Here is a 22583-nt window from a genome sequence, read left to right as displayed (position 1 = left end):
TCTGCTTGGTTTTGGCTTTTTTTTATAAACTATATTAGTAAGACAAAAGGGAAACTTACACACATTTAGTTGTAGACCGGTAAAATAAATCTTCAGTTTGCCTTTTGCCCTTATTTTATTTTATTATTTACATTTTTTGCAGAAAATACAGAAAACAGTCCTGCACAGTCACACTGAGGGTGATCACAGGTAGACAGGTAATAGGAAAATAAAATAAAAAAAATGTTTACCGGTAGAAACGTTTATATTATTAGATGATATATCACGATACTACCAAGCCCTAATGTGCATTTATCTACATAACACAACAGTTAGATGAGAATAGCAACTTTCATGTAGTTTAATATGCTGCAAAAGAATCGGGAATGAAATGAATCGACTCTTAGAGTTCACCTAAAAGAACCGGTTCCGAAAGTAAACGACTCATCTCCATAATAGTCCTTCTTCATCCTGCTGATCAGCCATTGAGTGGCTGCTAGCGTGTTTGTAGATGTTATGAATGCGCAAACTGGCAAAGAGGTTTTTGACGTCGAATATGATTTTATTTCTCTGTACAAACCAACCAACGATTACTGTCGTGTTTCTGATGGTATTTACAGTATCAACTGCGAAAAAGAATGTGGGGCGTTTGCCATTGGCGTTTAGCTTAGCTAACCTAGCTAGCTACTTAAAACTGCAATCGATCAAACACCACAAAAAGCGGCACGGATGAAATATACCAAATAAAACCATCAGTTTCATATTTTAACATTTACTTACACTTATATTGTATGGAAATATTCATCAAACCAAACACGCCTCCCTTTCCCCTCAGAAAGAGAATGGTAGTTAAAGCAGATGGTTCAGCTTGATTAACTCGCTCTGGTTAATAAAACTCTTTTATGGTTATAATGCTGTTGTGGATAAAACAGAATTTGGTGATAAAATACACAAACGGTGATAAAAAAAACAACTGCGTGTTTTTCTGCTGCCCTAAATAGCTTAGCTACGTAGCTAGCTGGTTACCACACCGAGCCTGGAAGCCATTTCCTCGTTAAAACACCTCGTTTTACTGAAATAAAACATTAAAACTGACGTGCAGTCACGATATTTTGTACAAAACCATGAGAACCCCGGTCTTTATAATCAAATACTGAATTTTATTTAAATTACGTGTATAGTAAAACACATTAATACCAGTGGAAAGTCTCTTCAGTTCCTCACCACTCAACCGAGAATATTTACCATTTAGCTCATTTATTTTAAATATAGTCTATAAACAGAAATATGTACCGTTAATGTAAATATAAATCTTCAATTATCAATATCAAATGTCAACACTAACAGTGTTACATGCAGCGCACCAACCATATTTCTCTTCATTTTTAATTTAGCTGGTGAATATGTTTCTGTTTTCACTAATAATAACAATAATAATTATTATAAGCAAAGGCTTGCAATGCTAGTAAAGCCATACATTCACACACATTCACCAGCAATTAAAAGCTCGTAAAATGTATGGAATACTGTGACTTTACATTATCATGTGCATTTTATTTACCTGGTACTTACAGTCGAGGACAAATTCAATAACGAAAATAACGTTTTATTCACTGTGAGATCACATTTACATTAAATTTCTGTAATGTCATTTAACTTTGGACACGGCCTCTAAACATTATTGCTAGTAGTGACAATTTTCCAGAGCTGGTGATTTCTGTGGCCATATACATATGGCTAGTATGAATAGTCGTCCCAATACCTAAATCAATCTATGAATCAATAAAAACAGGACTGCTCTCATTTAGAAGCTACTACAACTCGAAAGTCACTGTCCAGTCATGTTACCTTCACATCTCCAGGAGCTTAGAGGCTTCCATGCAAGAAACAAACATTCAGGGGTCTGATTAGCCATGCTACCAAGTTAAATTTACATTTACATTTACATTTTCAGCATTTAGCAGACGCTCTTATCCAGAGCGACTTACAGAAGTGCTTCCATAGTGAACATTTCATTTCTCAAGTTTAGGAAAACAACAGTCAAAGAACACAACTCTGCTAAAACCTGTTAAAACCAAAGTGCTGCTTTTTTTTTTTTTTTTTTTAAATGGAAAAGAATGGAACAAAATGTTAGTAAATAAGTACAAGTCAGCCTAAGTGTTTAATGACATTTAAGAAAGTTCCTGTATGTATATTTTCAGTCAAAAAAGAGACTATAAAATGCATGTCCACAACAACACTGTAGGTGAACCTTTACATATAGTGTGAAGCATGAAACTTTTATTTTATTTGTTAGTCTCATACATGTTCTTAATGCAGATGAATACATTTAGATTGGTGATTTAAATGCCAACGTTCAGATAAAGGCAATGTGGAATTTAAGGCTTTTTGATAAACTATAAATTAGAGTTAAAATCTGAAGCATCTTTACAGACATGATTGGCTGTTGGCCAAAAGCCTGTAATAGATTGGTGCCCTGTCCAGGGTATTCCCAACTAGAGCCCAGTGTTTCCTGGTGAAACCGGACCTGCCACGACCCTGACCAGAATAAAGGAGTTGATGAAAAAAAGTTCTTTTTAAGTTCTTTTAAAATATTATGCTCAACATTAATGCCATATTTTCTTGGAAATATAATAAAACTATTTAGAACATAAAACATAAAACTATTACAACACATCAAATACATTTCCTTCAGATATTACAGCATATATCCAATGATTATTATTCCCTTATTATTCCCTAAATGCAAAGAGATTTTTTTCTTTAAATTAAATTAGTCATAGCAGCACATCTGCAAGTAAAAGTGTGCAATACACCTGAGAATTACAGACAGGTAATACGTGCAAATGTATTTATAAATCTATCAGAAAGCAGGAAGTGTCTGAGTGATCCAATAATTCTTCATTTACTTGGTCTCTTGAGAAAAACAAGTTGGGACAAAAGGTAAAATACAAATAAATGATTTATGATTTATTCGATCATTTTTGTAAATATATGCTAATTCCTAATTTGATGCCTGCAATATACTTTAGTATAGCGTTAGTGGAGATAGGGGCCCCGTCTCGGTGGGTTAGAGCTGTTTTGACAGTATATTAGGTGGCTGGTTCCAATGTTTTGGCTCATTAGTGTACATTTTTCCTACGGTCCCAACTTTGTTGTATACATGTACGTTTTAAATAAAATATTTTTACGCGTATCTAAACCTTGTTCTTAAGCACGTACCCTTTCTACCTGCGGTTCACATTAAATAGGATATTTATCAGGAATGCACCAGTCAGACACTAGTGTTCTCATGGTCAATACTAAATGCTAGCTCTGTATTAAAAACGAGGAAAAAATGGATCAATGTGTCCCAACGTTGATAATACAGAACTTCATTTTCTTACACAAGGAAGATTTATATTAAGATCTAAGTTTTTTTTTTCCACTGTCGAAGCAAGAACACCATTCCCTGAGCGATGAAGGGCCAGATCAGAAGCAGCAGCAGAGTTCGGCCAGACACTTCAAATGGCCACCACGTCTCTACCTGTGGACAGAAGTGAAATTGCTAAAGCATCTTATGTCATTTATATTTAAAATATGAATTTGTAAAGTTTTTTTGGGTGTGGACATGTTGCATGAACACCTAGCATGGCTCCTACCTCAGTCTGCAGAACTGTAAACTGTCTGCGAGTTCTCCACTGTGAATCCTGAGCCTTAAATAAACATTCAAAAAGATTTGGTCAGTGGTTAAAAAAAAGATAAAAATGAAAGCTGACATGAAAATTTGAGTCCTGCACAGAGCCCCACTTAACAACTCTGGGATACAAATGCTGTCATCATCTGACTGAATGAGCACAAATTCCCATACACAGACACACTTTAAAAACGGGTGAGAAACGGCTGTTCTAGCTGAAAAGATCACATAGAGGGTCACTATTTTAATAACGTTTGTGTTTGAAATTTGCTGTATAAAACTATGTAATATTGTGTGCCAATTTCATACTGATACTCAAAGCCCAGGTCACAATGTTTTGGTTGTTATCTGCACTTGCTTACATTAGCTGCAGCCAAACCCTCCACCACCTCGAGTCGCTCGATGACGCTCTGCATGTCGTCTCTGAGCCTCAGGAGCGCCAGCATGATCTGCTGCTGAAGCTTTGGGTCCTGGAACCTTTCACCCCCTCCATCAGAATCACCTCCCCCCCCTGCACCTGAAATCTGTCGTCCTGCTGGTCTCCCACTGCTGTGAGAAAGATCATCTGCACACAAACACACACACACAAACTGTTATTAAAGAATCATAACATGTATTTAAATAAAAAATAAAGTTATTTTAGACATATCTGTAACGTGAAAAATTTTATTGCCATACTAATAACCTTTAGCAGCTACAATTGCAAGTGTTAGACTGCAGGATTAGTAGATTTAATGGGACTAACAGTAATCACGCCTGCATGTGTCTTGTCTTTTTGAATCTAATTATAAGTTACATTTGTTAATTGATTGATTTAAGTAAATAAAGGACAGCTCTCAATATAAAATGTTCTTTAAAGATATGAACTAATCGAGAAGGGGGGTAAAAATCTTTCAAAACATTTTTTGCACCAAAACTTTGATGGCATATTTGCAGGGCACTTACGGGCAGGTTCTCTCCATCCACGCCTCATTTCCTCTCTTGATTGTTCCCTCCTTCTCAGTGGAAGGCCACGTCTGTCCTCGCCCCCCTCTCCACCCTGCCCAGCTCCCAGCTGGTTCACCTGGATGGCAGGTGTGTGTTCATGGTGCCAGTCCGGGTCACCGTACGTTTCAGGGACTGGCTGTATTTAAGGAGGAGTAAAGTGAAAGCATGTTGAGCGGAGCAGGTTTAGCAGTAGCATGAGTGAGGGTTACCTGAGGTGCTAGAAGTCAAATATTGAAGGAAATACCTTAATATGGTCCAACTGTTCCACTGAGTCACAGAAGATTTCACTCTCAGAGTCGCTGGTCAACACGAGACCGTCAGACAGAGCTAAAATTACACACAATTAGCAGGTTTACTTTCATGCTGAGGAAAACATGTTTGTTTGGAGTTTATTTGACGCAAGAAGTGACAGATTAAAGGAGCCTTCAGAATTACATTGCTTCTACACGTGATGAACGCTGTTTACCTGCACAGAATAACAGGTGATAAAATAACAGGTAGCTTTTTGTTGCTATTTGAAATGAAAGGTTAAAAGGATAATCTCATTTTCCACCATGTTGTCCAGGGGTGCAGATATTCGTGAGCTGTATGTGCATCAGTCCACTGTGCTGGGAGGCGCTGCGATGAACCAAACTTATTAAAATATCTCTAAGCTTTGAATATCAATGTGAAAGTCTTAAATGTGCTATCAATACATAGATGAACACTTAAAATTCATTAAGTGTAGCAGTTGCTAACAGCAACCGTTATCTCTAAGCGAGGAGCAGACTTTAATATTCCTAATACATTTTAAACTCTACTTGTGTGCAGTATTACAGCTCATGCAGGTCTGACGACATGATGCTTCATCCACCCTGATGGAAAAGTAAGAAACATGAAGCTACTCTAAACCAGGCTTCAGACCCTCCAGTTTCACACAGATATAAAAAATGCTTTTAAATACAAATCTGAGTAAAACATAATTAGTGAGTGGAATTGGAATACCTGTTCTCTCACTCTGATGCTCAGTATTCAGGACAGGTTCAGGATTTAGCTTTTGTTCTTCTAGCTCTTGTACCATTTCCTCTCGAGTGGGACCGTTCACCTCCACAGCCAAACTTGCATTTGATTCATTGGCATTTATATCTGATAGAAACAGGAATAATGTTCTAAATGTTCAAAACTTTTTATTCCAGTAAAAATGTAGCAGCTCAAGGTCCCAGTGAAACCCTCACCTGGTCTCAGACTCAGCAGATCCTCTGGTGGTCTGGGCATATCATGAATGACCTGGTAGAGAGGCTCAAAATAGTGGTAAAAGGAGGCTGTCTTCTCATTCATTGGCATTTTGTCTATAACCTTAGAAGCAAAACAAGTTTAACAGTTCATCAAATTTAACAAAATGAATCAATTACAAAAGGTATAAACACATTTATTGAAAATTATTATGAGCTGTTAACCTTCTTTTTTACACAGTAAGAAAAGTTTGTTTAATATTGTTTATGACTATTTCTAACCTCTTGTGCCACTTTCTTCATCTCATCTACATATGCAGTCATGGCACTTTCACAACTCATGTCTCCAAGCTGATTCCAAGCATCCCTGAAACGACAACATTCCACACTTCATGACTGAATTATGTTACATTAAGAAGACCCATAAAAAGCTGAAGGGCTCCTAAAGTCATATTTCTTTCTTTTAAGACAAGTTTAAATCTCTGTCTTTATAAGATTATTTAAGCCACATCAGTAGAACTATAAAAGCAAACTTTTAACACTTAATCCTGTGCTGGCTGATCTACATCTGTAGGTATTTTATTATGTAAGAATAAAATTGTTAAACTACATTTCTAAATCTTCTTTGGTCTCTGATTATAACCCTAGACAGAAAAAGAACATTCTAACCCTCACCACTTATACCGGCCCACAGGATCCCAAAATCCTGGACGCGATGCTCTGCAGGGGCCAAACATGGCCTGCTTATACAAGCTATAGAATCGCAGCATCACTTCATATGAAGGTCTGTAGGAACCTGATAAACAAAAACATGTACATTTTGTCAGGCAGTTTGTCAATCAACAGATTATTAAACTGACTATAACATGCATGATGATGTTTTAAAATAAATACTGATAGTGACACTTTAATAAGATGGAAGATTTAATAAGATAGATAGATAGACAGATAGATAGAGACAGACAGACAGACAGATAGATAGACAGACAGATAGATAGATAGATAGACAGACAGATAGATAGATAGATAGATAGATAGATACCTTATTAATCACAAGGGAAATTAAGGTTTCTAGTATTTTTGTACATAATGTCTTAAGGAAAAAAGTATAAACATAAAATGAATCTGTACTGGATTGAATCTGACATATTTTGATCCAATCTGATCATGTGAATCGATGTAATATTGATTACTAAGCTTAGCTTAGTCACTCAGATCTGGTTATTAATCTAAATGAAAACTTTAGTGTTTATCTGTTAAACTGTGTTAGAAGCTCCAGGATTAAAGATCACCGGGTTTAACCTGGTCACAAACTACCACTGGATCTTCCGTGTTTGGTGGATTTCAGTGATACTGTACCATTTTTGGGCAGGTTCTGGATCACATCCACCGCCGCCTGGAAGCGTTTGTGACACTCTCCAGGTCCGGGCGGGTTCGGATGAAGCACCGGAGTCTCCATCAACACAACCGGGGCGTCAGGAACTCAAATCACCGTCAAACTACCTGAGTGCTCATCTACATTCATACAGAAACATGTTCGCTGTTTAAAAACACGAATAGTCATAAATATTGTGTGTTTGGTAATAAAGTAACTTTAAAATGTAAAATAATAAAGATTTAATCGATTCTATTTGATTTTTATGGTTAAAAGTTCTTATAAACGCGGATCGAAAAACAAACACCTCACTGATCCAGGCACAATGCATTGAGCACAGGACCAATAGATTCGACATAGTGCGCATGCGTGCTGAATGCTGTGGCGACTAACTACATCTGAGGTACAACATTTATTCTATAATAAATTATTTCTTTATAATATATTATTTCCGCCAGTGAGCTTTTCCAACAACTGTGAGATCTTCAGGTACATGGAAGTGATCACACAATGGCTCACGACATGATCACTGCAGCGGCCACAGAGCAGCAGCAGAATGATGAAGTGAGATTTGGAGCTGCGCTCCGGCTCCCCCTAGTGGTGATACGATACAGTGCTCAGGTCATTCCGGGGGACGCATCACACACCTACAGTGCAGGAACACGGACTGACACCGCAGTGCTGATGTAGGATTTTTCATCCTGACAAACATCTTACCGTCCAGGCAGACGCATCCAGAGAAGGGCAGCCAAACGCTTATGCATCCAGGGCTCGAACACAAACTATAACTATGCACAGATAGATTAAAGCTTCTCTGTTGAAAAGTTTCATTAATGTGCATGGGGTCAGATGTCAATGTACTAACAGATCCTTGGCCACTGGAGTCTATCCTCAAAAGGCTTCTGATAAGGCGCCCTTTAGACTCCAAAAGATGCCTATGAGTATGGTAAGGTGTGGTAGGTGTGGTAACTGCACCACCACCACTGTTTTCTCTCATCTGACAAGAATTCTTCCTAAAGAAATGTCTCTAGTACAATCAGAACAACAAATAATAAAATCCATTATTAACTGTACAAAATAACATGATTGATTGGTACCAGATCTACCTTCATCAGAACCCAAACTGCTGTGACCAAACAGAAATGTTGCAAATAATGAAATGTTAATTTATTTATTATAAAAAGTGAAGATCAGCTATTTTACTCTGAAACAACATAAATGCCAACTGCTGATTCATTATTCCATTTAATTCAGTCAAAGTTCTGTAATTTCTACACAATTCTAATTATTCTAACACCTGTACATCTATCAAGATTTACAAAACACATAAAAATATCCACGATTAGAGGCAAGAACATCCCTTCAGCTCACAATATTTAAAAAGTCTTTTACAGGGACTGATTGGCACTGAATGTAGTGCCCAAATAAACATCACTGCACCACCCAAAACACTGCAGCTGTAAATAATAAACCTGATAAAAATGAGCAGTGTGGACGGTTCATACTGTGGTGCAGAACTGGTTTCCCTCTTTAATCTGCATCTCTGCTGGTTTGAACTCTGAGTTTCTCTTTATGTTTAGATTGCCATAGCTTTGTTCCTGTATGGAGGGCACTGCCACATTAATCCATCACCATGAGGAAGATGCCCAGAGGGTAACAGGACCCGCGTCACCCAGTGACTGTCAAAAAACAGGAAAAAAAACTGAGCTGGTGCATTTAATCAGTAAAAAGGTAAACATTTTAAAAGAGGAGGAAGTAAAACTCATACCTGGACTTTTCTACACCAAACAGGATTTTCCAGTTATTAATTCTTCCGTGATGATACGGATTCCTGAAGACCTGTAAATATGAAATCAACACAAATCAAATCATTACTAATCATTCATCACAGCACTTTCATAAAAATGATTTGTTTTTGATGCTGTAAATAAAGTGACAAATGTTTAATTTAAATGATTTAATTATGATTAGAATGAATAAAAATACTAAATCAGATATTATTTACAGTTTGTATTTATAAATCAGTGTTAATCAGATGGGATCAGACCTTGCCGATGAGTTTGAGGCGTTTTCTCTCTCTGCGGTTGATGTGTCTCTCCACACTGGTTTCTCCTCTGGTGATCAGCATGGCGTGCCATGTGGTCAGAACTGCTAATGCCAACGCCACCGAACTACCATAAAAACACATTCTAACTTTAACAAGTCTTTTATCATCAGAGAAGATTTTTATATAAAACTTTTATACCTGGTCAGAACCCACAAGTACAGGAGGCTCTTATGAAAAAGTCTCTCCTCAAAAGTGAAATCAGGCGGAGGAGTCTGATAATAACTCTGATTAACAAGCAGAACAAACAAAACACAAAACGAGAGCAAAAGTTTATTCACAGTAAAAATCTTCTCACTTTCTAAGAGCCAAAAACAGACCAGAGCATCTACAGACACATAACATCCAATCACACCTCAGTCTCACTGTCTGATCTACCGTACAGCACGGTTCATTATAATAATAATATAATGTTATCTCTAATAATGATGTTATCAGGATTATCATTTTATTTTTGGGTGTAAATAAACAATCTGAACAACCAATCACTTTGTGACATAAATCTTAAACTATAAAAGAGAATGAACTGCATGGAAAATAAAATTCCAGAGATATCAGAATAATTTGTTGTATATATAATTTGTTGTTATTATAATTAAAGATAATTAAGTAGAACTAATTGGAACCATAAACAATAATAACTGATCTGAATGTTTTTATTTGTAATAAAATGAAGTGAATTGATGTGTAGTTTATGTACTTTTTTCTGTTTAAACACTTTCACGAATGAATGCTCAGGTGCTGATCAGAAGCTTTGTGGTTTCTCACCTCGATGGCGTTGTAAGCCTGGAAGAACATTTCCTTGGAGCTGATGCTGCAGTAGATGCAGCCCATGGTCATGTAGAGGCAGAAGGAGAAGAAATAACGATGATTAAAATGTCCAACACAGTTATTTAACCAGGCTGCAGGAGACGCAGTTAAAGAAAATAAACAGAAACACCAGTAACATTTTACAACTCTACAATTAAAAATAAAAATGGATACGACAGTGATGGTCCATCTTCAGAACACATCTGCAGAACAGAAGAGAATAAAACTGTTAGAAATAAAGTTTTTTATGTTGTGATGATGAGTTTATTCTGCTGGTACCTGTTACAGATGCTGCAGTGGTGAGTCCTGGCTGGTTTGGGAACGATGCACTTCTTACAGACTGTAACTGTAGAGATCGAACTCTGTTCCTACAATAATCAGACATGATCATCAGAGCTCCGTGCTGTTAGAATTCATGTTCTTGTGCTGGTGAAGAATAAATGAATGAGTGAATTTAGGATCAGTACCTGTGGTGGAAACCCTGGTGAGGTGCTGAAGGCTTTGTAATAGTGAAAAACCACCATCAGAAGATTCCAGTGTCCATAACAGAGGTGCCAGAGGATCCAGTGAGTAGGGTAGGTTCTCACGATCAGGGGCAGCACACAGAGATAAACGATCAGCACCACCGAACCCGTCAGAACCACCACCAAACTCACGAACACCTACAAACCAAAAATATTCTGAATGACTGATGAATAGATTAGATTTAATGATTTTTGTAATATTTTCAAATTTATTGTCTTTCGATTCTTGGTGAGAAAAAAAAAACCTTCAGAGCAAAAATAAAAAGATTCGTCCAGTTTTAGTCCTTCAATATTTATATTCAATTTGTTGATAAATTGATCAGATCCAGAAATCACATGTACAGTGTATCACAAAAGTGAGTACACCCCTCACATTTCTGCAAATATTTTATTATATCTTTTCATGGGACGACACTATAGACATGAAACTTGGATATAATTTAGAGTAGTCAGTGTACAACTTGTATAGCAGTGTAGATTTACTGTCTTCTGAAAATAACTCAACACACAGCCATTAATGTCTAAATGGCTGGCAACATAAGTGAGTACACCCCACAGTGAACATGTCCAAATTGTGCCTAAAGTGTCAATATTTTGTGTGACCACCATTATTATCACTGCCTTAACCCTCCTGGGCATGGAATTCACCAGAGCTGCACAGGTTGCTACTGGAATCCTCTTCCACTCCTCCATGATGACATCACGGAGCTGGTGGATGTTAGACACCTTAAACTCCTCCACCTTCCACTTGAGGATGCACCACAGGTGCTCAATTGGGTTTAGTCCATCACCTTTACCTTCAGCTTCCTCAGCAAGGCAGTTGTCATCTTGGAGGTTGTGTTTGGGGTCGTTATCCTGTTGGAAAACTGCCATGAGGCCCAGTTTTCGAAGGGAGGGGATCATGCTCTGTTTCAGAATGTCACAGTACATGTTGGAATTCATGTTTCCCTCAATGAACTGCAGCTCCCCAGTGCCAGCAACACTCATGCAGCCCAAGACCATGATGCTACCACCACCATGCTTGACTGTAGGCAAGATACAGTTGTCTTGGTACTTCTCACCAGGGCGCCGCCACACATGCTGGACACCATCTGAGCCAAACAAGTTTATCTTGGTCTCGTCAGACCACAGGGCATTCCAGTAATCCATGTTCTTGGACTGCTTGTCTTCAGCAAACTGTTTGCGGGCTTTCTTGTGCGTCAGCTTCCTTCTGGGATGACGACCATGCAGACCGAGTTGATGCAGTGTGCGGTGTATGGTCTGAGCACTGACAGGCTGACCTCCCACGTCTTCAACCTCTGCAGCAATGCTGGCAGCACTCATGTGTCTATTTTTTAAAGCCAACCTCTAGATATGTCGCCGAACACGTGGACTCAACTTCTTTGGTCGACCCTGGCGAAGCCTGTTCCGAGTGGAACCTGTCCTGGAAAACCGCTGTATGACCTTGGCCACCATGCTGTAGCTCAGTTTCAGGGTGTTAGCAATCTTCTTATAGCCCAGGCCATCTTTGTGGAGAGCAACAATTCTATTTCTCACATCCTCAGAGAGTTCTTTGCCATGAGGTGCCATGTTGAATATCCAGTGGCCAGTATGAGAGAATTGTACCCAAAACACCAAATTTAACAGCCCTGCTCCCCATTTACACCTGGGACCTTGACACATGACACCAGGGAGGGACAACGACACATTTGGGCACAATTTGGACATGTTCACTGTGGGGTGTACTCACTTATGTTGCCAGCTATTTAGACATTAATGGCTGTGTGTTGAGTTATTTTCAGAAGACAGTAAATCTACACTGCTATACAAGTTGTACACTGACTACTCTAAGTTATATCCAAGTTTCATGTCTATAGTGTTGTCCCATGAAAAGATATAATGAAATATTTGCAGAAATGTGAGGGGTGTACTCACTTTCGTGATACACTGTACCTGATTGTTTGAGCAGCACTTCTCTGATTTAAAAGCGGGAATAACAAATGAAATTCTTGGTTCTGATTGGCTGTAGAGGACTTTTACTTTGTTTTACCAAGAAAATCAACAAAATGTGTTTTTGTAGTTTGTAAACAGTTAAATAAAACTGCACATAATAACCGAGTCAGTTCTTATGTTAGCTCAACATTTAACACTGTAATTAAATCATTTATAAAGTTTGAGCAGTTAATTCTCTGTAGAAGTTCAGCTGGTTTTTATGGTACAGATCTGATCTGCATGTGTTTTATATTTTATTTACAGATTTTAAACGTCCTGGCGTCGTGTCCTGTATAAAACTGATCTTGTACACTCACCACCCCAAACCAGCGGGTCAGGTTATCCACCAGCCAGTACACCGGTTCAAATACAGAGTCCAGCACCGTGTCCCAGTTGGTGAGAACATTGTAGTAAAGGGAGTTCAGGATGACTTTCCCATAATTCCAGAGGTCTCGAAATGTGGAATACCGCCTGCTTTGTCTCTGCTGGGGGTTCAGTGGGCACCAGCGCACAGAGAGACGCACGAGTCTCGAGAAATAGCACCTCAAGGTACTCATCGCACTGCCTACACCAACACACACACAGCGGGAAACACCAGGACACAGTGTTAGAGATGAGAAGCACCAGTGTGAGGGGTCATGATCAAATAAAAACTATTACAAACAGCTTCACCTGCTGGTTAATGTGAAATGTTTTAATAAATAAAATCTGATTTATTTATTGCTGTTTTTTAACATGATGTTGATCTATAGGAGATCTTTCAGCTCCAGCAGGATTTTAAAAAAGTGGAGCTGAATGTCCAAAACACAAAGCTAGAAAATAAATCACATTGTAAATTTGATTTTATGCGTTTATTTGCTTTTAGCAAGAAAAAGAAGATGAAAATACAATAAAAATTTTCTTACCTTTTATTTTGCTGTTTCCAGTAAAACTTCTGAATTATCTGAAGCAAACAGAACGTCTCCCATCTTCAGCTGTGGGTGTGAAACTTTTTCACCCCAGTGTTGGTCCTGATGTTGGTGAGAAACAGATGCAGCAGGTTTAATGAAGCAGTAGTCAGTAGGTAGGTTTGCATTAAAGCTGGTAGAACAAGAAGATGGTGAAATCTAAACAAACTTGGTTCAAATTTTACTCAGTTCTAATCAATTCTGCTTCTGCGAGGATCTTCAGCCCTGTGTGTCTCTGTAACTAAGAACTCGATTCATTTCCTCCAGCATCGTAAGTTCAGGTGATCTGAAACCGTATCAGAATAAAGAAGAAACTGAAGCTCATCAATACTTAACAGATTTAACGACGATCAGCAGGAGGAACGTGGTGGGACAGAACGTGGATCATCTGAGGAGCCGTGATCACCAAGAGCTTCATTAAAACCTGAAACAGAACCTTTATCATCCAAAAACCCAAAACGATTACAGCAGCTTTATTAAAGCTAATAAAACTAAAACTGAAGATTTAAGGGAGTGCCAGTGATCTGATTAATCATAATAATGTAAAAGAGAGATTTAGATGTTTCAGGGTAAATCTTGAAAGATTGTAGAAGATAAACTAATGCTATATGTGTGAATAAACCCATGTACAGAGTGGAAATGTAAACTCAAGTCTTTTACTTTATTTTGGTTGCAGAGTTAAACATTTTAACATTTTATTTTGTGTAGAATTGTGAACATGAGGATTAAACAAAATTATTCAGTGTTTCACAAATAATACAGCAAACAACAACCATCTACAAAATAAAGTCCAATACTTAACAAAGGTTACTTAAAAACTCATTTCATAAACATTGGCACCCTTAAACAGTGAGGTTTTGTTTTCAGGTAGGAACGTACCACTTCTGAAGAGCTCTGAAACACAAAACCGCTCTCCGTTCCACTTCCATGATGATGACTGATGAATTGTAACCCAGCCGTGACCCTGAGACCTTCTCCACTTTCACTCCTGATTAAAGTTAAAATTTAATTACCTGCCCTTGGTACCACACAGGTACAACACACACCTGCACCCAAAATGACCATTAATCTTTTATTATTATTAATCTTATTATTATTACAATATTATTATTGTATTACAAGTGACAAAAGCTAAGCAAAGAGCTAAAGGCACAGTGACATCATTGTTGTTGTGATTATTATTAACATTAATATGATAAACAATATTATTAATAAGCTATTGCTCTGATACGACTGTGAAATTTACCAATTGTACAAACTATCAAAAAAATAAATATAATAATAGTAGATAAATCTGCTATGTATAAAAAGTAAAACTAGTTACTGCAGTTACTTCAAATATCTACAAAATTATTTATTTTTTGAACTATTTTATTTATTGAACCTCGGCTCTACAGATTCTTCTGATCTGCACATTCAGTTTAATACATTTGTACATTCTGTATCATTTATGTTCACCACAGTCTAAAACAACATTTGTTTATTCATTTCACTAAACTGCTTCAGCCTGGTCAGGGTCACATTGGGTCCGTCACCACCCAGAAACACAAGGCAGTCATACAGACTAATTTTTAATAATTGTATGCTGCATATGCCGATTTTAACAGTCCAAATCATTTCACCTGTATATAATCATTCTACCCGTATATTATTTATTATATGAATATATTATAATTATTAGAACAGTAGAATCTGAGTGATGTTCGTGTTTCGTCTTATGATGTCTGTTATTTATTACATATGCTAAAGCTAACTGAAGGTCCTGCAGGAAATGCATATTAATAATTTTTTTTGATAAAATAAGTGATTTTTATGACTCACCTGGTAAATAACTACAGGAACAATTTTAATTTTATTACATAAACACAATGAAAGTGTTTATAATTCAGTTCATGTACTGGCGGAACTACCCGTTATATGGTATTACAAAATAAAAGTCTCCAGTTACAGGGCTGTGTCTCAATTTAATTTTCCATTCAGCCTCTCATTCAGCGCAGCTCCGGAACTTCCGGTGATTCTGTATCATAATAAAACTATTTTTACTCTATTTGAGCTTTCATTTACATCCTGTAACCGCATTAGAGTCTCCACTCATCTTTCACTACCTGCTTTATTCTAGTCTCGGGTCCTGCAGCACACAGCACCAACCTAACACTTACTGACACCTAACGGTAATGGAGAACAGCCAATCCACCTTCTGCATGTCTTTGGTTTTGGTGTGTGTGTGTGTGTGTATTTGAGAATAAACCTTGCGCATGCGCTCTGTGCTTTTACGTTGCCGTGGTTACAGCTTCCGTGTGCGGAGCGGTGCATTGACGTCAGTGCAGGGGTGTACGGTGTGCGGCATTTCCGGTTGAGCGGAGCAGCAGAGCGGCGCTGCAATAGAAAGAAAATATAAAATCATTCTGAGGGAAAATTCACCTCAGATTCTGAACAGATTCGGTAGGATTTTATCTTTTTTACATGTTTACATTTAGTGTAAAAATGTGAATATAAATGTCCATTTGGACTCTAAATCTGTAGCTAACTGCTAATGGCTAAGCTTTGTTATGAGCTTTCGGCTCTGTCTCAAACCGCGTTGTACTTCATGTGTAAGTGCACTACGTAAAGCGCAACATAACCGATTTTACTAACCCATACAGTACACTACAGTATTGACCGGATTAGAATACGACCTGTCCTATGTGTTTACACTTATACAGATTTATGAAACTCTATCGGGCTGATCAGAGGATCAGAGTTTATAATTCATTTCTGTTTTTAATGTATTGATGATATTTATTATTAATATAAGCGGCACATGTTAAATTAGTTGGATAGTTTTATAATTTGTAATAAATAAATGTTGTAAATCCACGTTGTTGGAACTGTTCAGCTATCTTAAACGTAATAATCCTACAAAATGTCTCAATCAAAACTCAAAATTAAAACTTGGGTCAGGGTTAGGGTCTGGGTTTGGGTTAGGGATACAGAAACGAAGCAGCAATTTCCAAATAAAATAAATGATCAGGGCAAAAACATATTTATACAAAAGAGGGGCGTTTCGGTGAAATATATTCTCCTGCAGCCTAACAGAGAAGGTTATTCTAACCCTAGATTTCATAAATCATATCCAACAATCTCTTTACTTAAATTATTCACTGACTTTGCAGCAAAACATGATCTGATCGACTTAAAATTGTTTGGCTCTTTTATCCACAAGCCGCAACAGCATTAATTATAAATTAATTATACAGATTGATTTAATTGACAAAATAAAGTATTAAGATAAATGTATACTTACATGTAAACACATTTTCCCTTCAGGCCTCAGTTTCATTCACTTGTTCTTCAGGTGAAGGTTGGGACGAGGAGGATCATCATGGCATCGAACAGTGAAGAGGAGAGGAGTCTACATGAATGTGAACTTTATGTCCAGAAACAAAACATCCAGCAGCTCCTGAAGGACTGCATCGTCCAGCTCTGTACGGCTCAACCTGACCGACCCATGGCCTTCCTCCGAGAGTACTTTGAGAGATTAGAGAAGGTCTGTAGATAGTTCTAAGTCTTCATCCTTAATTTCCTTAAGGCCAAAAAGTATTTCATTTTTTAAATGAGTTCATCAGTACAGTTATCAGTACAGACACAAAAAACATAATCTGGTGCACCGTGATGTCCAGTCTGTGGATATGGAGTCATGTTGACCACTAGAATAAACTCAGATCTGACTCACTTAATGATTGTTGGTAATCAGACCAGCTGGTTGGTGTTTGTCCTGCAGTTTTATCCACAGCAGTCAGTAGAGTTTATTCAGAATCAGTGAGCGGATCTTCTGCAGGCCCAAACATCTTGTGGATTGGAAAGTTCAGAGGACAAATGAAACAGTGGTTACTCAAATAGGGTTAGGGTGAGCAGAACTTGAAGCAGAACAGCAAAAGTCCACACTGGGTTTCACTCCTGCCAGACAGGAACGAGAATCTGAGGCCACAGCTGGAACAGGCTCACTGTTGTCTGACAGGAGTGGAACCAGATGTGGTGATCAGCTGTTGTAGCTCATCCGTGTCGTGACTTGTGAGTTCTGAAATTCTTCTCTGCTCACCATGATTGTAAAGTTGCTAAAGCCTTTATATTGGCTTGACTCAGTGTGTGTGTGTGTGCATGTAATGAGTTTGATGTGTGTTTTAACAGGAGGAAGCGAAGCAGTTGGTGAACCAGCAGAAGTCCAGCTCTCGTTCAGATTCAAGAGAGGATGAAGTTTCTCCACCTATGAACCCAGTGGTGAAGGGGCGCAGGAGGAGAGGAGCTATCAGTGCTGAGGTGTACACTGAGGAGGATGCTGCTTCCTATGTCAGAAAGGTCAGCATCACTAAAAACAGCACCGCTTTCTTAAATGTTGTGGAATTGTGATGAATCACTGTGATTTTTCCCATAATTGTGAACTAGTAATTGTGAAGTGGCAGTGTTTATGATTGTATTGGTGTATATTAGTGAGTGTTTAATTGGGGTGGTGTTTATTGTTGTTATTTTTTGTGGTGTTGCAGGTGATTCCTAAAGACTATAAAACAATGGCTGCTCTTGCCAAAGCTATTGAGAAGAACGTGCTCTTCTCACACCTGGACGATAATGAACGAAGGTAGAGTTTGGAATAAAATGAGGTTAAAAGTGTTCTTAATCTGATGATTTAATAATCTGGGCGTGGTCTTCTCATGCAGTGATATATTTGATGCCATGTTCCCGGTTACTTACATCGCCGGAGAGATCGTCATTCAGCAAGGTTGAACTTGATTCTTTTTGGATGAATTTTATAGATGTGCTGTGGTGTTGAAGTGCAGTATTGAATGATTAAATGTGTTTGTGCAGGAGATGAAGGAGATAACTTCTACGTGATTGATCAGGGTGAAATGGATGTAAGCACCACATTGTTTATATGATCAGTGGATAATTCATAGTAAAGTTTAAAACACGGCACAAAAACATGATAAAAAACGTGTTTTTTTTTTTGCAGGTGTATGTTAATAATGAGTGGGCGACCAGTATCGGTGAGGGTGGCAGTTTTGGGGAATTGGCACTGATCTACGGTACACCCAGAGCAGCCACGGTCCGGGCCAAGACCAACGTAAAGCTATGGGGCATCGACAGAGAGAGTTACAGAAGAATATTGATGGTATGGCGATGCTATGGTCGTTATAGCTGGGCACACTGAATACAAAACACTTTATACATCACTACTAATTAATAAATGACTGAACTACTGTGATTGTATATTTTAGGGAAGCACTCTGAGGAAGAGGAAGATGTATGAAGAGTTCCTCAGTAAAGTTTCTATTCTTGGTAAGTGTGGTGAGATTTACAGTGAGGGATCAGATCTCACACGTGTTTCTTATATGAAAAAAAACTTCAGCATCGTACCAGACAATATTCAGATTCATCATCACAGATTCATTAATAACAATAAATAAAATATAAATAATAACTTTCAAAAAGATTCACAAACTTTTACTGACTTCTGAATCGATTAATCACTGCTGTTATTCTCAGATTCTCACTGATTTATCGACTCTTTAAACACGTCTTCAGATTAAATTCTGTATCTTTGTAGAAATAAAGCAGCGTATGAGCCTAACATGCATTTGTTATAACACCTCACTATTGGAAAATACGAACGGCTTTATTACTTCTGACAACAGTGTGCTGACTGAATTAATCCTTTTTTTTCAGATTATTTAATGGTATGTATTTATTAATAAATCAGACTATTTTACATTTCTGTGGGGGTAGCATTAGCATCTTAGTATTTTACCTCAAAAATAGAAAGACAGATAAAGACTGTAACGTGATTATACTTTGATTTTACATTGTTGTGCTTTGATTGTACTGTGTTTGTGGTATTGTTGTACCATGGTAGTAGTATGATTATACAGCAGTCGTTATATAACAGTGTTTTTTATGGATTTTTCAGAGTCGCTGGATAAGTGGGAGCGGCTGACTGTGGCCGATGCTTTGGAACCAGTGCAGTTTGAAGACATTCAGAAAATTGTGGTGCAGGGGGAACCTGGAGATGAATTTTTCATCATACTGGAGGTTCAAAGTGTTCTGCTTCTAAATCTACACTGTTCTCAACCCCCTCCCTTTTATTACCCTCACCATCCATCTGTGTGTGTGTGTATGTGTGCAGGGTTGTGCAGCAGTACTGCAGCGGCGCTCTGAGAACGAGGAATTTGTGGAGGTGGGCCGTTTAGGACCCTCTGATTATTTTGGTGAGTGTAGGAACAGGCCTGTGCGGGGTAGGGTTGGGGGGCTTGTTGTTAGATAGGTTATTAGATCTATTGCCTGACTTTGTGCGTGTGGAAGTGCAGCATCACTGGCATCCATTCCTCCAGTGCACATGTAAGGGTAACAGATCTGTCCAACAGGGGGCGCAATCACACTGCAAATAATAAACTGACTTTTTAATATCCACAGCGTGAAGGAAATATCGCATGAAATATTTGCATTATTATTGGATGATTCTCCCTAGTGTTGAACACATTGATGTAATGGTCTGGTCTGATCACCGTTATTGGTTATCAGTGTGATCTACTATGTGATTATTATTATTAAAAATAATATGGAATAGACAAACTATAATGAATAAAATGTGTGTATTGTGTGTGCGTGTATAACATGCATGTGTATGTATTCCAGGTGAGATAGCTCTGTTGATGAATCGGCCTCGTGCTGCTACCGTGGTTGCTCGCGGTCCTCTGAAGTGTGTGAAACTGGACCGTCCACGTTTTGAGAGAGTCCTTGGACCCTGTTCTGATATTTTAAAACGCAACATTCAGCAGTACAACAGCTTTGTGTCTCTGTCTGTCTGATCTCTCTCTCTCTCTCTCTCTCTCTCACACACACACTCACACACTCGAGTGGCATTTTGCTTTTGCATTTGTTTTTTGTAATCTGTATGTTGTTGTTTTACTGATAGGAATGGGATTAATGTAAACATGCTGCTGCACATCAAACTCCAATTGAAATCATTTCCTCAGTAACACGACAATCAGACTGAGCTCACTGTAAACCCATCAGATTTATATAGAATAGTAATGCTGTGAGATCTGATTTTTTATTGATATTATATTTTAAAATCTTAAACATTTGTTTTGAATGAAATACTGCATGAATCTCACCCCCAAACACACACACACACACACACACACACACACACACACAAAGTCTGTTACTTTCAATTCTAATCACACTTACATTTAGCAGTGCATTATGTTCTTTTATCTGAATGAAAGGAATTTCTTATAATTGTATTATTTTTAATACTTGGATTTGTTTACAGAGTTTAGAAAATGTTTTTAAGAAGAGCTTTATTTTAATGATCGTGACCCACAAAAGGTTTTGTTTAGAATAAAAGCTGCGGTGGTGGAGGTGTAACACCACGTACAGATCTAAATTCATCATTCCACTGGTGTTTCATGACTTAATATTTATTGATGTAGCTGAAACTATAATATTTAAAGTTAATATTGATTTATTTATAACCCGTTGTTCAAGCAGAGCTTCACAGTGCAGTTGCAGAAGTTCATAAAATTGTGATGTGACCTTTACAAATCACCTGCTTTAGATTTACTCTTTTATGATATATATTAAACTAAATCCAGATGAATTTAATGCATGAGTTTGATTAGAATTCTATATATTTCACTTTCTTTTAAAAAGCTTTAGTGTTAAAAAGCAGCAGAACCTTCTGTCCTCATCGTTCCACTTTGTTCTTCTAGAAATTATTCCTTATTTATTAAAAATAGATTACAATTGACTGTAATGGTGACTTACATTTACTTTGTCTAAATGAATGAATGAATGTCTGCTAGGCTTCTGTTACTGATCAATATAAACTTTAATCTTAAGGCTGTTTTAATGAGTTGGTACTTTACAGTGGACCAGATTTAATTTTTGTCCTTATTTTTATTATTATAATTTTTTTGCCTATTTAGTGTGCTCTGCATTAAATACATTTTGTATAATTTGTCTTAATGACAGTTTAAGCAATAAAAAGTTGTAAAAAGTTAAATGTGTGATTTTTAATATAAATTTTGCCTTATTGAAAGAACTCAAACGAATAATTTTCGACATGAATGATTCTGTTCAAATGAATCATCTCTTGGAATCAAATCCCAGTTGTTACGTATATTTGAACAACAGAAGCTAAGGTAAGCAAAAGCGTGAGCTAAATCCTGTTTACCTGAGCTTCTGTTCTTTTAAATGATGATAAATTTATATTTAAATTACACAATAAGCAGCGATGGTGTTTTTATGTGTTTGAGTGTCACAGTGACGTCATTTCAAAGATTCCCAAGAAAACAGTTAATTGATTCGATTCCATGAAATGATTCGTTTAAGGAGATTGATTCATGTGCAGAATGATTCATTTGAACAGAATCATTCGTGTCGTTTTACCGTGCAGTCTGTACTTTTGGATTTAAACACATTTACAAAAGAATGGATTATATTTCTAATGGAACAACACACGGATATAAATTTGGTTCGAGTCATGTTGAAGAACAGAAGTTAAGGTAAGCGCGTTATATTAACATTAATGAGCTAACGTGAATTACTGTGTTTTACAAGACAACTTTCCTCATGACGTCACGATGGCGCTACACTTGTTTAAAAATATAATTTAGTTTTTTTAATCCAGTTTCGGAAACTTACACCTGTGACTAAATTCATTTAGTATTTTAATGCTAACTTCATCTAATGATTCATATCTTTAATGAGCTTTGTAACACCTGGTTGCACTAATTACACCTGATTTGTTCTCATTAGGACCATCAGGTGAAAATACCCTCCTCATTCATTTTAATAAGAAAATAATTCAAAACTAAAAATCTGCTAATATTGTTTGTGATTTACAACAGTCACCGAGTCTCTTCTTTCCTGGATTCAGTTTCAAAATGAATCAGTTTGAGTCAAAAATGCATTTATTATCTGATTCTAACATCTTAATCAGATCTGGTTCTGCTGGTGTGACA

General features: G+C 37.4%; 3 protein-coding genes across 7 annotated transcripts; 1 reads left to right on the top strand and 2 right to left on the bottom strand.

Moving 5' to 3' along the window:
• Positions 1-2923: 2923 nt before the first annotated feature.
• Positions 2924-7510, bottom strand: acbd4 (acyl-CoA binding domain containing 4). Of its 2 annotated transcripts, none has more exons than XM_063002594.1 (10): positions 7213-7510; positions 6529-6649; positions 6136-6220; positions 5857-5977; positions 5627-5767; positions 4887-4969; positions 4601-4778; positions 4018-4220; positions 3621-3674; positions 2924-3505 (listed from the first exon to the last, which is right to left on the bottom strand). In XM_063002594.1, exons 1-10 carry the CDS (start codon positions 7310-7312, stop codon positions 3389-3391), a joined length of 1203 nt encoding a protein of 400 aa, XP_062858664.1. In that variant the 5' UTR covers positions 7313-7510; the 3' UTR covers positions 2924-3388. The 2 variants fall into 2 exon arrangements, with proteins under 2 accessions (XP_062858664.1, XP_062858666.1); XM_063002596.1 differs by having other exon boundaries at positions 3621-3668.
• Positions 7511-8424: 914 nt separating this feature from the next.
• Positions 8425-15818, bottom strand: zdhhc16b (zinc finger DHHC-type palmitoyltransferase 16b). Its single transcript, XM_063002593.1, has 13 exons — positions 15406-15818; positions 14464-14572; positions 13921-14008; positions 13543-13647; positions 12955-13202; positions 10610-10804; positions 10422-10510; positions 10317-10345; positions 10101-10234; positions 9474-9559; positions 9276-9399; positions 8997-9067; positions 8425-8907 (listed from the first exon to the last, which is right to left on the bottom strand). The coding sequence occupies exons 5-13, from the start codon at positions 13192-13194 to the stop codon at positions 8805-8807; spliced, it is 1071 nt and encodes a 356-aa protein (XP_062858663.1). The 5' UTR covers positions 13195-13202; positions 13543-13647; positions 13921-14008; positions 14464-14572; positions 15406-15818; the 3' UTR covers positions 8425-8804.
• A 96-nt stretch (positions 15819-15914) lies between these two features.
• LOC134321082 (cAMP-dependent protein kinase type I-alpha regulatory subunit) lies at positions 15915-21622 on the top strand. Of its 4 annotated transcripts, none has more exons than XM_063002591.1 (11): positions 15915-16026; positions 16919-17110; positions 17752-17919; positions 18105-18196; positions 18276-18337; positions 18424-18470; positions 18569-18727; positions 18834-18894; positions 19523-19644; positions 19739-19820; positions 20248-21622. In XM_063002591.1, the coding sequence occupies exons 2-11, from the start codon at positions 16946-16948 to the stop codon at positions 20418-20420; spliced, it is 1131 nt and encodes a 376-aa protein (XP_062858661.1). In that variant the 5' UTR covers positions 15915-16026; positions 16919-16945; the 3' UTR covers positions 20421-21622. The 4 variants fall into 4 exon arrangements, with proteins under 4 accessions (XP_062858661.1, XP_062858659.1, XP_062858662.1 ...); XM_063002589.1 differs by having other exon boundaries at positions 16891-17110; XM_063002592.1 differs by lacking the exon at positions 15915-16026 and adding an exon at positions 16568-16664.
• The last annotated feature ends 961 nt before the right edge of the window (positions 21623-22583 follow it).

This window comes from Trichomycterus rosablanca, chromosome 10 (assembly GCF_030014385.1).
Source record: "Trichomycterus rosablanca isolate fTriRos1 chromosome 10, fTriRos1.hap1, whole genome shotgun sequence".
NCBI classification, from domain to species: Eukaryota; Metazoa; Chordata; class Actinopteri; order Siluriformes; family Trichomycteridae; genus Trichomycterus; species Trichomycterus rosablanca.
Note: the sequence above shows the minus strand (reverse complement) of the source record. Positions and strands in the feature narration are given on the sequence as shown.

Excerpts from the sequence above, each read along its gene's own strand:
- LOC134321082 (XM_063002591.1), top strand. The coding sequence starts at position 16,946 with ATGGCATCGAACAGTGAAGAGGAGAGGAGTCTACATGAATGTGAACTT. Across the intron at positions 17,111-17,751 it reads ACTTTGAGAGATTAGAGAAG|GAGGAAGCGAAGCAGTTGGT; the intron begins GTCTGTAGATAG and ends GTGTTTTAACAG. Across the intron at positions 18,728-18,833 it reads GTTACAGAAGAATATTGATG|GGAAGCACTCTGAGGAAGAG; the intron begins GTATGGCGATGC and ends TGTATATTTTAG.
- acbd4 (XM_063002594.1), bottom strand. The coding sequence starts at position 7,312 with ATGGAGACTCCGGTGCTTCATCCGAACCCGCCCGGACCTGGAGAGTGT. Across the intron at positions 5,768-5,856 it reads TCTGCTGAGTCTGAGACCAG|ATATAAATGCCAATGAATCA; the intron begins GTGAGGGTTTCA and ends TGTTTCTATCAG. Across the intron at positions 4,221-4,600 it reads TGGATGGAGAGAACCTGCCC|ATGATCTTTCTCACAGCAGT; the intron begins GTAAGTGCCCTG and ends GTTTGTGTGCAG.
- zdhhc16b (XM_063002593.1), bottom strand. The coding sequence starts at position 13,194 with ATGAGTACCTTGAGGTGCTATTTCTCGAGACTCGTGCGTCTCTCTGTG. Across the intron at positions 10,511-10,609 it reads CACCAGGGTTTCCACCACAG|GAACAGAGTTCGATCTCTAC; the intron begins GTACTGATCCTA and ends TGATTATTGTAG. Across the intron at positions 10,235-10,316 it reads GAAGATGGACCATCACTGTC|CCTGGTTAAATAACTGTGTT; the intron begins GTATCCATTTTT and ends CGTCTCCTGCAG.